Source organism: Bison bison, unplaced genomic scaffold (genome assembly GCF_000754665.1).
Source record: "Bison bison bison isolate TAMUID 2011002044 unplaced genomic scaffold, Bison_UMD1.0 scf7180017860443, whole genome shotgun sequence".
Taxonomy (NCBI): domain Eukaryota; kingdom Metazoa; phylum Chordata; class Mammalia; order Artiodactyla; family Bovidae; genus Bison; species Bison bison.
Window position 1 is genome coordinate 4,235,565 of NW_011491015.1, and position 18,038 is coordinate 4,253,602.

Sequence of the window (18,038 nt, forward strand, 5' to 3'; positions counted from 1 at the left end):
CTTTAAGCCAACTTTTTCACTCTCCTCTTTCACTTTCATCAAGAGTCTCTTTAGTTCCTCTTCACTTTCTGCCATAAGGGTGGTGTCATCTGCATATCTGAGGTTAATGATATTTCTCCCGGCAATCTTGATTCCAGCTTGTGCTTCCTCCAGCTCAGCATTTCTCATGTTGTACTCTGCATATAAGTTAAATAAGCAGGGTGACAGTATACAGCCTTAATGTACTCCTTTCTCAATTTTGGGCCAGTCCATTGTTCCATGTCCAGTTCTAACTGTTGCTTCTTGACCTGCATAGAGATTTCTCAGGAGGCAGATAAGGTGGTCTGATATTCTCATCTCTTGAAGAATTTTTCACAATTTGTCTTGATCCACACAGTCAAAGGCTTTGGTGTAATCAATAAAGCATAAGTAGAATTTTTTTCTGGAATTCTATGTCTTTTTTGATGATCCAATGAATGTTGGCAATTTGATCTCTTGTTCCTCTGCCTTTCCTAAATTCAGCTTGAACATGTGAAAGTTCTCAGTTCACGTACTGTTGAAGCTTGACTTTGAGAATTTTGAGCATTGCTTTGCTAGCATGTGAGATGAGTTCAATTGAGCAGTAGTATGAACATTCTTTGGCGTTGACTTTCTTTGGGATTGGAATGAAAACTGATCATTTCCAGTCCTGTGGCCACTGCTAAATTTTCCAAAGTGGCTGGCATATTGGGTGCAGCACTTTCACAGCATCATCTTTTAGGACTTTAAATAGCATAGCTGGAATTCCATCACCTCCACTAGCTTTGTTTGCAGTGATGCTTCCTAAGCCCCACTTGACTTCACACTCCAGGATGTCTGACTCTAGGTGAGTGATCACACCATCATGGTTATCTGGGTCATTAAGATCTGTTTTGTATAGTTCTTCTGTCTATTCTTGCCACCTCTTAATATCTTCTGCTTCTTTAGTTCCATACCATTTCAGGCCTTCGTTTCGTCCATCTTCACATGAAATGTTCCCATGGTATCTCTAATTTTCTTGAAGAGATCTCTAGTCTTTCCCATTCTATTATTTTCCTCTATTTCTTTGCATTGATAACTGAGGGAAGCTTTCTTATCTCTCCTTGTTCTTCTTTGAAACTCTGCATTCAAATGGGTTCAGTTCAGTTCAGTCACTCAGTCATGTCTGACTTTTTGCGACCCCATAGACTGCAGCACGCCAGGCCTCTCTGTCCATCACCAACTCCCAGAGTTTACACAAACTCACGTCCATTGTGTTGATGATGCCATCAAACCATCTCATCTCTGTCATCCCTTCTTCTTCCACTGTCAATTTTTCCCAACATTAGGGTCTTTTCAAGTTAGTCAGCTCTCCGCATCAGGTGGCCAAAATATTGGAGTTTCAGCTTCAGTCCTTCCAATGAACACTCAGGACTGATCTCCTATAGGATGGACTGGTTGTATCTCCTTGCAGTCCAAGGGACTCTCAAGATTCTTCTCCAACACCACAGTTCAAAATATCAAGTCTTCGGCACTCGACTTGGATATATCTTTTCTTTTCTCCTCTGCCTTTTGCTTCTCTTCTTTTCACAGCTATTTGTAAGCCCTCCTCAGGCAACCATTTTGCCTTTTTGCATTTCTTTTTCTTGGGGATTGTCTTGATCAGTGCCTCCTGTACAGTGTCACGAACCTCCGTCCATAGTTCTTCAGGCACTCTATCAGACCTAATCCCTTGAATCTATTTGTCACTTCCACTGTATAATCATAAGGGATTTGATTCAGGTCATACCTGAATGGTCTAGTGATTTTCCCTACTTTCTTCATTTTAAGTCTGAATTTGGCAATAAGGAGTTCATGATCTGACCCACAGTTAGCTCCCGGTCTTTCCTGACTATATAGAGCTTCTCCATTTTTGGCTGCAAAGAATATAGTCAATTTGATTTCACTATTGACTATGTGGTGATGTCCATGTGTAAAGTCTTCTCTTGTGTTGTTGGAAAAGGGTTTTTGCTATGACTGGTGTGTTCTCTTGGCAAAACTCTGTTAGCCTTTGCCCTGCTTCATTCTGTACTCCAAGGCCAAATTTGCCTGTTACTCCAGGTATGTCTTGACTTCCTACTTTTGCATTCCAGTCCCCTATGATGAAAAATACATCTTTTTTGGTTGTTAGTTCTAGAATGTCTTGTCGGTCTTCATAGAACCATTCAACTTCAGCTTCTTTAACAATACTGGTTGGGGCATATAGCCTTGGATTACTGTGCTATTGAATGGTTTGCCTTGAAAATGGACAGAGATCATTCTGTCATTTTTGAGATTGCACCCAAGTACTGCATTTTGGACTCTTTCATTGACTATGAGGGCATTTTACATTTTTTACATTTTTACTATTGGACATTTTAACTTCTGATCACCTTCACCCACGTTGCCCTCCTTCCACTCTTTACTTTTAGCGATCGCCAGTCTGTTCGTTGTGAGATGTTTTTTTTTTTTTTTTCGTAGATTCCACATGTAAGTGAGATCATACAGTCTTTGTCTTTCCTTAATGTATTTCACTTAATGTAATGCCCTCAATGTCTTTACATGTTGCTGCAAATGGCAAGATTTCCTTCTATTGTATTGAGACTAATATTCTGATGGATCCATATCTATATGTCTATATCACATTTTCTTCATCAAGTTATTGATTGATGGATTCTTAGGTTCATTCCATGTATTGGTTATTGTAAACAATACAGTTATAATAATATTTTAAAAGAAATTCTGAATTTTTTGAGTTCTGATTATTTGTATGGCCGTGCTGGGAGGCATGTAGCATCTCAGTTCCCTGACCAATGATCAGAACTGCACCCTTGCACTGGGAGCACAGAGTCCTAGCCGCTGGACCTTCACAGAAGTCCCTGAAATTTTCCTTATCAATATGTGGTTTGTATTTAACTCTTTCTCATCCTTGGGTTATCTTCCTGCAGGGCCCTCACATGTAAACAACATTTTTCAAGACACAATATTTTCTCCTCAGTTCCATATGTCATTGCCTTACTATTTTTTGTGTCTATTGGTGTGAGCAAATTTTACTATTTAATTTTAAATTATTTATTGGGATCTATACACTTTTTTGGTTTCTTTTAATTAATTACAGCACTTGTATTTGGTGAACTTGTTTGATCTGCAGACTTAGGTTTTTTTTTTTTTTTTTTAATGTAAGGAAGTTCTTTCTTCTTTCTCCTCATCCCTTTTTTCTTTTTCTTGACTTGTGTTATGACTTCCATACTATCTAGTCTCGAAGTACAAGATCGCTTTTCCTAAATCTGTTCCATGATTCTTGTTTACATATTTAACTCATCAGGTTTATCCAGCTTTCCCTTGAGATGCTGGAAAATTTCTCAAGGTTATCTTATACAGAATGAATTTCATTTTCTGCATTGAATAGTGTGTGAACTCTTTCCATTTGGATTTTAATGTAGAAATGCCCTTTTCCATCTCAGCAGTGCAATTTCTTCTGACCTCTTATTCTCTCATCATTCCTTTTTGCTATCCTTGCACCAGGGCAATGATATCTCTTGATTATTTCCAAGATATAAATAAGAAATCTCCCAGATTGTTTTCTCATTTCTGGAAGTAATTGTATTTTTAAAAATGAAACTTGTTTAGTGTCTTTTGAGTGCCACCCTTTTTAACTGTAGTATTTCTACACATGACAGCATGAAGCATGTAACCTCTTTCCTCTTTGCTTATAGAGGGTGTTCAATGAAGTCTAGTTTTATTAAAAATAAAGATAGGTTTTGCCAGACATTGTTGGTCTTTGGGGGCAGAAATTAATCCCTATTCACTTATAACTTGGGTTTTGGACACAGAGAGAGGCCCATGCAAGATCTGAGGACTGATTGAAGACTTGACCACGCAAAGTTAGGTCCTCAGAAGATGACAACTGCAGTCAGTAAACTGGTGAAAACGCAATCTGTGAAAAGCAAGAAAGTAGGTTTGCCTGAATGTCTTTTGGCCATGGCTTTGGGTAGAGCAGGAAAAAATGGAAAAGTTTTTATTCATAATTTCTCAACACAAACCCTCCTTTAAGCAGATTTGGGAACATAATTCAGTTGGACAGTAGAACCCAAAAGGCTTCAAGCCCAAACTTCAGCCTATACTGGTCCTTTATTGGCTGTTCCCAAGTGCCTAGGGGAGTCAAGCATAAGATCTTTCTGGAGGCAAGAACATTAAAAATAAATCCACAAATACTTTCTTTGAATTAAATAATATGCAAATTTAGAATTCTTGAAAAATCATAAAATGAGCAAAGAAGCCTATGTTATTGCCACTAAACAGAAAAATCAAACCAATAAATGATTCACACAAAGACTATATTTAGGACTGATCAGGTAGAGCATATAAATAACTGTGTTTATAGTATTTCAGAGACAGGTTTTGAGATGGATATGTTAGAAAAATGATTCAATAAAGCTGGAGAGAGAATTATGAAAATGGAGTATTTGTATAAAATATTCAGAATCACAGAGATAGAAAGAAATAACAAAATATGAAAGTAGAGTTAAGAGTTTTGGAGTAGATAGGGAATGGGGGAATAAATTATTCTAAGAAATAATGGGTGACATTTTTCTAGAACTAATGAAAGACACCAATCTTTACTGTCACTGAATTACACATAAAAGAAATAAATCTTACTGTACTTCAGAATATTAACGATAGAAGATCCTACAATTTCTAAATGTAATTACACTAGTTTATTGACATGCTATGTACAGATTTTTTTTTTTGGCTGCAGCAGGTCTTCACTGTTACACGTGGGCTTTCTCTGGTTGCAATAAATGGGCGCTACTCTCTAGCTGCGGTGCGTGGGCTTCTCAATGCAGCGGCTTCGCTTGCTGTGGAAAAGAGGCTCTAGGGTGCACAGGCTTCAGTGGTTTCAGCTCTTGGGCTCAGTGGTTGTGGTGCATGGGCTTAGTTGCCCAGTGACATGTGGGATCCTCAGGGAGCAGGGATCTAATGAGCATACCCTGTATTGGAAGGCAGATTCTCAATGATCGGATCATCAGGGAAGTCCTACGTAGCTTTTAAAACATTTTTCTAGGGAGTGATAATTTTTAAAAGTATTTTGCACATGAATGTTTTACTGATATTACCCCTGTCTATGTGTTTGTGTATTATAGGCAAATCATATCACTAGTGTCTGAAAGTGTACGTGAGGGGTTTTCATTTCTAAATCTTCACCAGAAATCACATCATTATGTGCTTTGTATTTTGCTTTTCACACTTATCATTAAATCATAAACATTATCGCTTATTGTCAAATTGTTATAATTATTACTTCATTATATCTCATAAAATTTATTCCACTATAATTTCATTAGTCATTTTTCCTTATTAAATATTTAGACTTTTCTCTCAAAAAATTTTAATTACTATGTATAACTTTGACATGATACACATTTTGTGCATATGGCTTCACTTTTATTAGAATTGGTTCCTTAGGAAAAATTCTCAGAAGTAATATTATCATATCAAATAGTCATTGTATTTTGATATGTGCCAGCTTTTATCATAAGAGTCAGCACTAAATATTTTCAATTTGAGTGTGTTTATCTACCAATTTGCAGAGTGTAAGAAGTATTTTTAAGTAATAAAATAGAATATTTCCCCATGTTTGATTTTTAATTGGTTTTTCTCTATGCTCACCAGTATCTTGATAAGTATCTTGCTTAGTATCTTGCTTATCAGTATTCATGCTTTATAAACTTATCTTCTGTAGATTCTATGTTTGTCTTACCAATATATAATTTTCTGCAATAATACAAATATTAAAATAAAAAATTAAATTTTAGACTTTAAAGTTATTTTAAAACTTATTTTAAAATATTAAAATAAGTAATTTTCTACAGTAATACAAATATTCTTCCCATGTTGATATTTAAAAATTATATGAGGGTGAGGCTATTAGCCAATTTGGGGAACAAATATAGTTGTGAATTTCACTTATTTTGGGGTAGATTATCAAGAAAAGTTTAAAAATATATGTATATGTAAAGAACTGTGCCAGTGAGTTTTGCTTACCAATGTGTTGAAAAAATAAAGAGCTGTACTTTCTAGCAGCATTGGTACATGGATATTGGTGTGTCCTTGCTGGACTCACCCAGTCTTGTTTCTAACACTCTTCTGTCTTACATATCTTTATTAAAAAGGATGAGCAATCTAAACTATTTAGTTACCAGACAATTCTAAAGTTAGTGTTTGCTTTATTACATAATTCTGACCAATAAAGTATAAGCAAGAAAATGCTGTCATTTCCCCCCTCCCCCCCCCCACTTTCTCTTTCTCCTTCCTTGAATGGTGATGTGCTGGCTGGAGCTACTGCAGCCACCTTGCAGTCATGATGAGAAAATCAGAAGAATAGCAGATACAGTGACCCTGATTTTGTTAAGACAACTGAAATAAGGCCAGAAACTTAATACCCATCAAAACTTATGATATGCAAAAAATAAGGTTCCATTTATTATTAAGTCACTTTAGTCAGACTTTTTGTCATTGCCTGTGAAAAACAAATCCTAATTAATCGAACTAAGCTTAGGGAGAGGAAAATTGGTTCTCTGTTTTACTAAGATACACTTTTAAACTAACCCAAAGCCAGATTTATCTATAAAACTACTGCTGTGAGTACATAGTAACTGACCAATGTAGATAAGAGAATTTTTAAATTTTGTTTACCTGTTTCCCCAAATGTATCCAGGGAGTAAATGCATCTTCTGGAGCGAAAATAAAATAAGAATTTTTTAAAATTGCTCATGGCATTTAACAACAGGAGAACAGAATTTAAAGGCATTCCTATATCTGCTATCCAGAGAAATATAGTTCCACTCAGCAAATACAATAAGTATCCAAGGAACGCACACCCATGCCTCTGCATATCCATACATTTATAGCCATTACTTACCCATTTATAATATATGGAGGATATACCATATGCTGAACTATGTGTTCCATGCCAGGGATATAAAAAAACATATATTGCTTAATCCTTGCCTCTGAGATTTTCACTCCAGGCTGGATGTAGGACAGAAGAAGAGGCCATTTGGATAAACAAATGTTCTTCATACTGTTTGGGAGTAAAAAGCATAGGTTACTAAAGTGAGATTCATAGTAGAGAGCGAAATGGAACAGGTGTTCCTCAAGGCCCCACAGTCAGTAAATGCTGTAAGTTACTTTATTTGATGTCTTCTTGTCTAGTCATTTTATTTTACTAACCATTAACTGAAATAAGTGAACTGATATCTATTCTGAGACTCTTTTTGCATTATAAAAATGCTATTTTTTTTCTTTTTTTTTCAAGGTTGGGAAGAATGGCGAGAGTATCCTAGAAACATATACAATACCATATGTAAAATAGATAGCCAATGGGAATTTGCTGTATGACTCAGGGAACTCAAACTAGGGCTCTGTAAAAACCCAGAGGGGTTTAAAAGGCTGAGAGATGGGAGGAAGGTTCAAGAGGGAGGGAATATATGTATATCTATGGCTGATTCATACTGATGTATGGCAGAAACCGACACAGTACTGTAAAGCAAGTATCCTCCAATTAAAAATGAATTAATCTAAAAAATAAGGCGATATGGTAGTAAAAAAAAAAAAAAAAGCTATCTTTTTGACTGTTGCTGTACAGAATTTGACTTGTATGTAGAAATTTCCTCTGATCTGCCAATATTGTGCCTGCTATGAGATTTATTTCCCCCAGGACTCTTCTTTTTTCTGACTTGTTATATGTTGGACTGGATGCTGGGGTAACACATGTGGATCAGTTATGTTGCCTATCCCTAGAGCCTGGACTCTTGTTCATACCCTCCTTGTTTATTCCCCTTTGCCACCAGCGAGGCAGGAGGGTGGAGGAGGACGGTGTGACCTCTACTCCACTGTTTCTGACCAAGCCAGCCATTGTAGAATGAAGCAGAGCAGTCAGGAAAATGGGAGGAGGGAAAGCATTGGACCTCAGAGCTGCTGTAGCAGGAAAGAGCCTGAGATCTTTTCTCTTTTTGTGAAAAGGGATCTTCTCGATTGACCTAAGGAAAACCACTTGTTAAACTTCTGTCTTTCCCCTCCTGCTGCTGTTGTTTACAGAGGAACAGACTTCCCTTAACTCTGAAGTAATGTCTCCTTTCTTCAGGTAAACAGGTGTCCAAACATCCAGCAAACCACATTTTTAAACAGCTGAAATAAAGTTGAGGACTTTACACATTTCTTTATCATTTTACCTAGGAATTCTTTCATGAAATAGTTTCCTAACTTGGAACTTCATTTTTCCTTGGGACACTTAGGCCAATCTTTTAAAATTTTTACTATCACATCCCTGTCTTCTAGATTACTATTCTTTGGATGGAAAATCTATTTTTTAAAAAATATAATATTCAACTATTGATTTTTTCATGTAAGTGAAGTGTACTTTATAAACACGAAGACCTCAGAACTACATTGAATTCTGTTGTATTAAATATCTTTATAGGAAGAAGAAAAGAAAAATTGAGATAAAACTGATCAATATTGTGGGGACTTTGAAATATTCTTTCTCACGGCACATCTAAGTATGTGGAGGGAGGAATTATAATCTCTTTTATGGATGAGAAAATCAAGGTGAATGAAGTTCACAATTCTAAAATAACACATTCATAAAATAGTAAAATGAGGGTTCAAATCCAATTTAACTTCAAAAAGCATGCACTTTGTAGCTCATCAAGTAATACAGAGTTCCTCCCAGTCTACATATAGCAGTTTGTTGAGTTGTTAAGTCAGAATCAATTTATGAGTCTCCAGGTGGAGCTAATGGTAAAAAAACCCACCTGCCAAAGCAAGAGAAATAAGAGAAGCAGGACTGACCCCAACGAGGGGAAGATCCCCAGGAGGCGGGGGTGGCAACCCACTCCAGTATTCTTGCCTAGGAAATCCCATGGACAGAAGAGCTCCACATGTGGGCTACATACATAGGGTTGCAAAGGGTCGGACACGACTGAAGTAACACGCACACACACATACACCTCGTAGGGCTTTTTAAAAAAATATAATTGCTTTACAATGTTGTGTTAGTTTCTGCTGTACAACAAAGTGAATCAGCTATTTGTTGCTGTTGTTTAGTCACCAAGTTGTGTCCGACTCTTTAAGACCCCATGAACTGTAAGCACGCCGGGCTTTCCTGTCCTTCACTGTCTCCCACAGTTTGCTCAGACTCATGTACATTGAGTCGGTGATGCCATCCCACCATCTCATCCTCTGTCATCCCTTTCTCCTCCTGCCCTCAATCTTTCCCAGCATCAGGATCTTTTCCAATGAGTTGGCTCTTACATCAGGTGGCCAAAGTATTGTAACTTCAGCTTCAGCATCTTTCTTTCCGATGAATATTCAGAGTTGATTTTCTTTAGAATTGACTGATTTGATCTCCTGGAAGTCCAAGGGACTCTCAAGAGTCTTCCCCAACACCACAGTTTGAAAGCATCAATTCTTTGGCACTAAGCCTTCATTATTGTCCAAGTCTCACATCCATACATACTGGAAAAACCATAGCTTTGATGACACAGACCTTTGTTGGAAAAGTGACATATGTGCTTTTTAATATGCTGTGTAGGGTTGTCATAGTTTTTCTTTTATGGAGCAAGCGTCTTTTAATTTTGTGACTGCAGTCACTGTCTGAAGTGATTTTGTGGCCCAAGAAAGTAAAATCTATCACTGTTTCCACTTTTTCCCTTTTTATTTGCCTTGAAGTGATGGGACTGGTTGCCATGATATTAGGTTTTTGAATGTTAGGTTTTAAGCCAGCTTTTCACTCTTCTATTTCACCTTCATCAAGAGGCTTTTTATTTCCTTTTTGCTTTCTGCCATTTGAATGGTATTATCCACATATCTGAGGTTGTTGACATTTCTCCTGGCAATCTTGATTCCAGCTTGTGATTCATTCAGCCTAGCATTTTGCATGATGTACTCTGCATAGAAGTTAAATAAGCAGGATGATAATACAGAGACTTGATGTACCCTTTCCCCAATTTTGAACCAGTCCGTTGTTCCATGCCTGGTTCTAACTGTTGCTTCTTGACTTGCATACAGCTTTCTTAGGAGGCCAGGAAGGTGGTCTTGTATTCCCATCTCTTTCAGAATTTTCCGCAGTTTGTCGTGATCCACACAGTCAAAGGTTTCTGTGTAGTCGATCACACACAAGTAGATGATTTTTCTGGAATTCCCTTCTTTTCTCTATGATTCAAAGAATGTTGGCAATTTGATCTCTGGTTCCTCTGCCTTTTCTAAACTCAGCTTGTACATCTGGAAGTTCTCGGTTCACATACTGCTGAAACCTAGACTGGAGGATTTTGAACATTGCATTGCTAGCATGTGAACTGAAGACAACTGTACAGTCATTTGAGCATTCTTTGGCATTGCCCTTTCTTTGCAACTGGAATGAAAACTGACCTTTTCCAGTTCAGTTATATGTATACATACATCCTGTCCCTCTTGGACCCCCCTCAACCATCTCACCTACCTAGATCATCATATATACACTACCATGTTTAAAACAGATAACTAGCAGGAACCTGCTATAAAGCACGGAAGCTCAGCGCAGTACTCTATGATGAACTCATAGGACTTTGGTAAAGATTCACTGAGTCAATGCATGTAAAAGAGCTCAGAACAGAATGACACGTGGTCAACATTCAAGGTGCTTGCTAATTGTTAATAATATCATAGAGTATATGTCACGGCTCTGCTTTCATATGTTATCTTAGTACAGCTGAATATGTGGTTCTAAATAAATGGTGAGTGGTTTTTATTTATTTACTTTTTGAGTTTTAGTGTTTTTACATGAAAGATCTCCTTCATTCTCCATTGTTTGGTAAATTTGTGGCAGAGAAAGGATATCTCATTTTTTTTCTACAAGAAACTCTTTTAATTTATTATTGCTTTCTTTTGTATTTTGGCATAAGCAGACTTTTAGTCTCTCTTAGTAACATTGTTTACAAACTTTTGTTTCAGCTGTGAAATCCTTTTGTAAAATATAGATAGAAGCATTGCTGCTTTATCAGAAGTTGGCGGGGAGTGGCTCCTGGATCTTCAAGCACCCTCCTGCCATTCAATACCCCTAACCACTCATTATTGTCTTGGGGGTTCTCCCCTAAGGTTGATGTTATACAGGCTGAGAACTGCTGATCCATAAAGCACATGAGAAAACTCATTGGGCAGTGACTGACAAATACTGTTAATTCATCATTTCTGTGATAGATGTACATCCAGGAATCCTTCCTCCTAATCACAGATTGTCTTCACTGATTTCCACTCTGTTCTCACTGTTGACTGCTCTCTTTAACCGGCAGGGTCTACAGTTTGGTACTGGTGAGCTGGAGGAGATGGGAGCCATGTTCTGCTTGGGGCTCCTCGTCTTGGAACTCAAATCTGGAAGCTGCAGCCATCAACTCCTGACCCGCGCAGCAGCTCTGCTAAATGCTGAGGAAGAGTCTCTGGACGTCTACCTGCAGAGGTATGTTGCTCACAAGTTGAACCTTTGTGTTTCCATCGGAGAATATCTCAGAAGTGAAAGTCACGTGGACCTATGGGTGTTTGATAAAGAAAAAAGCATGGAGAAACTGCCAAATGAAGGTAAGACAGTAGAGTTCTATTGGAGCCAAACTTGGGACATCCTGAGTTCTTGATGAAGACAGGGAGGAGGATGCTTACTTGTACATAAAAGCACATAGAAAGCTACGTACATTTATAAATATGCATTTTTATAAAATTTTGCTTATGACAAAGAAGATGCAGCTTAGCAACACACATACACACTTACTTATGTATGGTTTGACAGTTACATGTTTATATGTGTACAGGTATCATTTTGGAGTCATTAGTCAGCTCAGAAGAGGCAATCTCATCATTAATATCAGCACGCCTGGGGGACAAGAAATAATTTAATCTTCCCATTCTTAAATAGCAACGTTCCGTCTCAGAATACATGATGCTGACGAATACGTTGGCCCGAGAACCTGACTCACAGCCATGGCAGGGAAAGGATGGGTCTCTGAGAATGGTGAGGATTGTTAATGAGTCAGGAGATGGATAACTGTTATCCACATGAGCCCCTTTGATGCCCTGCACTTTAGGCAAATTGTATTTAGGTGGAAGAAAGAGAGATATAATGGCCAAGAGAGAGAAAAGAGTATCAACAAACATCAGAGGATGGAAGGAATGTCATTGCCCACATTTTAAGCAAAGGGAGGGAGAGGGGAATTGAGCCACTGGGGAAGGAAGTGGCTACCAATAGTTGAGGAAGCATCCTCACATCCAAAGGCAGAGAGAAAACCATTATATTGAGGTCTCTTACTTCCAGCTCATTTTCATGAATTTTCATCCTGCCACTGTTAGGCAGCCATTCCAATGTGACTTCTCACCAAATGGCCAGTCAAGCCTAGAAAGATCTAATAGCTTAAATTCATAATGCTTCGGAAGGCACTGGTTTTCTCTGAGATTTAATTACCTAAGTGCAGTAATTAACTTGCTTATCACACGATGCTATAGATCATAGACTCCGGTGACTTAAGTAAATCCAGGCCTCTTCCCTCCCCAGAGACACTGCACTGACTTCATTTTGACATCACAGCCGCTTCTGTCTGCCCCTGCTCCTTCCACGCCCCTCAGCACCCAAAGGCTTGGTGTGTTTGGCATCATGCTGGTATTTTAGCTTCTTTCCCTGACAGCAAGTGCTTCCATCTGCCAGGATGTATATTTCAACGTGTCTTTTCATCTTCGCCTTTGCTGAGCTATCTTGGGTGCAGACATGCCTGCGTTTTCTTTCTTTCTCTCCATCTTGGCCGCTCCCCCCACCACCTCCCGTCTCCTCTGCTGTTCACTGAGGAAAGATTGAGCAGACCTGGCATTGCTTGCTTTCCCTGAATTGATTGTGCCCGTCTGTTTGATCCAATGCAGTGAGGATTAGTTGCCTGTAAACTGGAACAAGAAGAAATCTATCAGAGAAATGCCTTTTCTAATTCAAGTCTAAAGAATTTGGTGTCAGGCTCCACATGCAGTGGTTTCTCTATGGGTGATCATAAGAGCACGGTATTACCTTACCTCCATGCCATCCCTTATAACTAACTAGTAATTCCACACAACAAACTAGTAACTTTTCAGTTGCAACCTATCCAAAGATACTGAAGGTTGAAGTCTGACCCTTCTTGGGCTGGGGCAACTTCTTACAGGGCAGGATACCCACACATAGGATGTGATTCAGCTGTGTGTTTTGAAAAGTTTTCAATTAAACTTTGAGAGGCATGGAATCTGGTGGAGAGCAACAGAATGAAAGCTGCCTCTTCCACCCAAACATTTGTATCATATGTCTACTCATGGAGATGGTTGATGGTGGTTCCCACCCAGAGGACATGAAAACTACTTGGTTGAGAGGGAAATCACCGTGAGAATGTCTTGACCCAGAAAATATCCCTTTCGGTAAGTGTATATTCATTAAGGGATGGCAGAGGAGATACTTGTTGGCTTGAAACCAGCAGCAAGCTGTTTGAGTACCTTTGATTCGTTTCCGATGAATAGAACTAAATCATGATGTATAATAATCAGCAGAGTGAATCCTAGGAATTGTGTTAGCAACAGGGCTCTTATTTTCATACAAAAGGGTGTAACTGTTACATATGCTTTAAACAGGAGACTTCTGCTGCCCTCTTCCCACCCCCTGGCCCATTCCTGACTTTTATCCTTGGGTGCGTTACCTTTATTTAATGTAATAGGATTATATATTTCAGAAAGATTCTTCTTTTCTTGCACAGAAGTAAATGCTAGAAAAAAAAAAAAGGCAATCATTGACCTGAAAGTTGCCTTAAAAATATGTGAGCATGTGTTATTTTGAGAGTCCTTTAGACAAGGCCCAGGAGTGATCTACTGGGCAGATAAAGCCTGGCTGTATGCTGGTGGGCATCGTGTTTTTTGACAATAGGTTTCATGCCTCATTTACCACAGAAATAATTAGAATGTAGTCAACATCCACAGAGCAACTCACCATTTTTCATGAGCGGATAAAGGGCAGAATGGTGGATGTTTGCCCAGTGACTGAAGCTGAAAATGAAATACATGCATGCTTTGTTTTGGGTTTTGCTTCTTTAGCTCTCTTCCCAGTTGCTCATTCAAGAGATGTCTGCAGACTCGTTAAGGCATCTTGGAACTTCTTGCCTTTCTTCATTCTGTCTCTTTCCTCTCAGCCTCATCCCTGGAAATTATTGTGTGTGCACTGCAGGAATGCTAAGCTGTTTCTTCCGGAGGGACCGTTTATCCATTGTGACAGGTCTTTTGCAAAATCATTTAATAGTTTTGCCGAGTCAGCCACTGTTCATCTCGATTTGTATCCCTCCATTGCCTCTCACTCTTCAGTTCAGTTACCCTCTCTCCATTCGTCCTTCCATTAATAACGACAGAATGTGCAGTCTCCAAGCTGAACCTTAGCAATGGCTTAACATCTCACTTATTCTCCCAAATTACAGTCTCGTTGCATTAACGGGGGGACCCCTTAGCATCCATATAAACTTGTTTCATCTCTTTAATTTGATGAAACAATACAGAAAAAATAAAAATCTTTCATAGACATTAAAAAACCTAACTATACTTTTAAAAATAATTATAGATACTTGATTTAAAACAAATGCAGTTTTGTTTTTCTGAATATTTAATAAAATATAATTTGGAAATCAAACAACAACAATACAACCCTACTTCTGTCTTCAATCACCCATTATCCAACTACCTCTAGATAATCATTGTCAATATTTTGGTGAAATTAGATGACTTTTTTACATGTAAATAAACTGATTAAAAAAACGCACTCAACAACAATATATAAGACTTCCTTTCCTTGCAACTTTATAAACACTTCTTTAAAAAAAAAGAAATTACATTTACTTATTTATCTATTTACCATGCCTTGCAGCATGCAGGATCTTAGTTCCCTGACCAGAGATTGAACTTACCCCCTGCATTGGGAGTGAGGATTCTTAGCCAATGGACCACCAGAGAAGTTCCTAGATATTACATTTTAGAGAAACTTTAATTCACAACAAGATTGAGAGGAAGGTACAGAAATTTTCCATAGGCACCCTATCCCTTCATAGCTATAGCCTTCCCTGTTATCAACATCTCCCACCACAGTGGTAAATGTTTGACAATCAATGAACTAACACCGACACATCATTACCACCCGAAGTCCAGAGTTTACATTAGGGTTCACACGTTATGTTATACATCTAATGCATTTGGACAAATGTAAAATGACCTGTATCCATCATTATATATTATGCAGAGTAATTGCACTGCCCTAAAAGATCCTCTGTGCTCCCTCTACTCATCACTTCCTCTTCATCAACCTCTGTCAACCTCTGACCTTTTGATTGTCTCCATAATTTTGCTTTTTTCCAAAATATCCTATAGTTGGAATCATACAGTATTTAGCCTTTGCAGATTGTCTGTTTATCTCTAAGAAATACATATATTTAAGTTTCTTCCATGTCTTCTCATAGCTTTAGAGCTCATTTCTTTTTTTTAGCACTTGATAACACTCCATTGTCTGGATGTATAATACTAACAGTTTATTTATCCATCCATCTACTGAAGGACATCTTGGTTTCCTCCAGATGTGGGCAATTATGAATAAAACTGCTGTAAACATCTGTGTGCAGGTTTTTGTGTGGAAATGTGTTCAACTACTTTGAGTAAATACCAAGAGTATGATTGCTGGATTGTATGCTAAGAGTATGTTTAGTTTTGTAAGAAACTGCCAAAGATCTTGCAAAGTGGCTACCTTATCTTACATTCCCACCGGCCGTGGAAGAGAGTTCTAGTTGCTCTGCATCCTTGTCAGTACTTGGTATCGTCAGCATTCTATATTTTGGCTGTTCTAATAGGTGCATAGTGGTATCTCATTGTTGTTTTAATTTGCATTTCCCAGTTGACATAGAATGTGGAACATCTTTTCATATGCTTTATTTTCCATCTGTATATCTTATTTAGCGAAGTGTCTTTTAAGGTTGTTGACCCATTTTTTAATCACATTGTTTTCTTATTTTGAATTTGAAGAATTCTTTGTATATTTTGGATAACGGTCTTTTATCAGGTGTATTTTTTTCAAATATTTTCTCCCAGTCTGTAGCTTGTCTTTTCATGCTCTTCACATCATCTATCACAGAGCAGAAATCTTTCATTTTAATGAAGTCCTCTTTAACAATTCTTTCTTTCAGGGATTATACCTTTGGTGTTGTATCTAAAAGAATAATTGCCAAAACCTAGGTCATCTATGCTTTCTCCTACCTCATCTTCTAAATACAGTGATTGTTTTTGCATTAAAATCTTTGCAATTTATAGGTGAAAAGTGGGTTCTATTTTAATCTATAGTTTGACCTTTTCTGATATGAATTACATTCTTCTATTTCATTAGTTTTTTTTTAATGAATTTCCAAATAATATATTTTGTTCTTTATTCTTTTAATAATCATTTAAAATTTATTTTTAAATTTAATTTCAATTTCTATGTTAAAGGTATTCAACCTCTGTTCATCCTGGATACTTCAAATATTTTCCCATTAACCTTTCACATTTTTTACATAATTTATTTATGAGTTGTTACCTGCCAAAAGTGAAAGCACTGGAATTTTAACTTAAGGTGCATTAAAATTATATTTTAAAGTGTGGCATTATAAAATATTTAAATGTAAAAACATTATAGTCTTTTTCATCTATTGACTATTTACCTATATTATTTTTTCAAAATCTGACATTTTATCCCACTTCTTCAGGTCTTTAATTTTCAACAAAATATTGTTGAATATTTTGTATTCTTTCTGTACATCTTTTTCATATACTTACCTGATAATTATCACCAGCTTTTAATGTGCTTGTTGTACTAAAAAGTGTCTTTTTTCATCATAGATTGGTAAATAGTGGGTCTTAGTTACACATGAAGATTCTTACTCATTGATGTGCTTATTTGTAATTTCACTGCACTCTGTAATTATACCTAAATGTATTTCTCTAGATTTTTCTTTTTTTCCTAGATAAATCATAGCATCACTTATAAATGTTAACAATTAGCTTTCCTTACTTGTTTAAAAAAAATGCTTGATTTTATTTACTTATTTTAAAGATTTTTTTTTTATGTGACAAACAAAGCCAGTGGAGATGATAGAATTCCAGTTGAGCTATTCCAAATCCTGAAAGATGATGCTGTGAAAGTGCTGCACTCAAGATGCCAGCAAATTTGGAAAACTCAGCAGTGGCCACAGGACTGGAAAAGGTCAGTTTTCTTTTCAATCTCAAAGAAAGGCAATGCCAAAGAATGCTCAAAATACCACACAATTGTACTCATCTCACATGCTAGTAAAGTCATGCTCAAAATTCTCCAAGCCAGGCTTCAGCAATATGTGAACCGTGAACTTCCTGATGTTCAAGCTGATTTTAGAAAAGGCAGAGGAATCAGTGATCAAATTGCCAACATCTGCTGGATCATGGAAAAAGCAAGAGAGTTCCAGAAAAACATCTATTTCTGCTTTATTGACTATGCCAAAGCCTTTGACTGTGTGGATCACAAGAAACTGGAAAATTCTGAAAGAGATGGGAATACCAGACCACCTGATCTGCCTCTTGAGAAATCTGTATGCAGGTCAGGAAGCAACAGTTAGAACTGGACATGGAACAACAGACTGGTTCCAAATAGGAAAAGGAGTACAACAAGGCTGTATATTGTCACCCTGCTTATTTACCTTATAGGCAGAGTACATCATGAGAAACGCTGGACTGGAAGAAACACAAGCTGGAATCAAGATTGCCGGGAGAAATATCAATAACCTCAGATATGCAGATGACACCACCCTTATGGCAGAAAGTGAAGAGGAACTTAAAAGCCTCTTGATGAAAGTGAAAGTGGAGAGTGAAAAAGTTGGCTTAAAGCTCAACATTCAGAAAACGAAGATCATGGCATCCGGTCCCACCACTTCATGGGAAATAGATGGGGAAACAGTGGAAACAGTGTCAGACTTTATTTTTCT

At 37.5% G+C, this 18,038-nt stretch overlaps 1 protein-coding gene across 2 annotated transcripts in view; it reads left to right on the top strand.

The window, feature by feature from the left end:
- AGBL1 (ATP/GTP binding protein-like 1) overlaps positions 1 to 18,038 on the top strand; it is a 920,262-nt gene that overhangs the window by 654,514 nt on the left and 247,710 nt on the right. For both annotated transcript variants that reach the window (XM_010832175.1, XM_010832176.1), the window contains one exon: positions 11,325 to 11,488. In XM_010832175.1, coding sequence (XP_010830477.1) covers positions 11,325 to 11,488 — 164 coding nt within the window. The remainder of the gene's footprint in view (positions 1 to 11,324; positions 11,489 to 18,038) is intronic.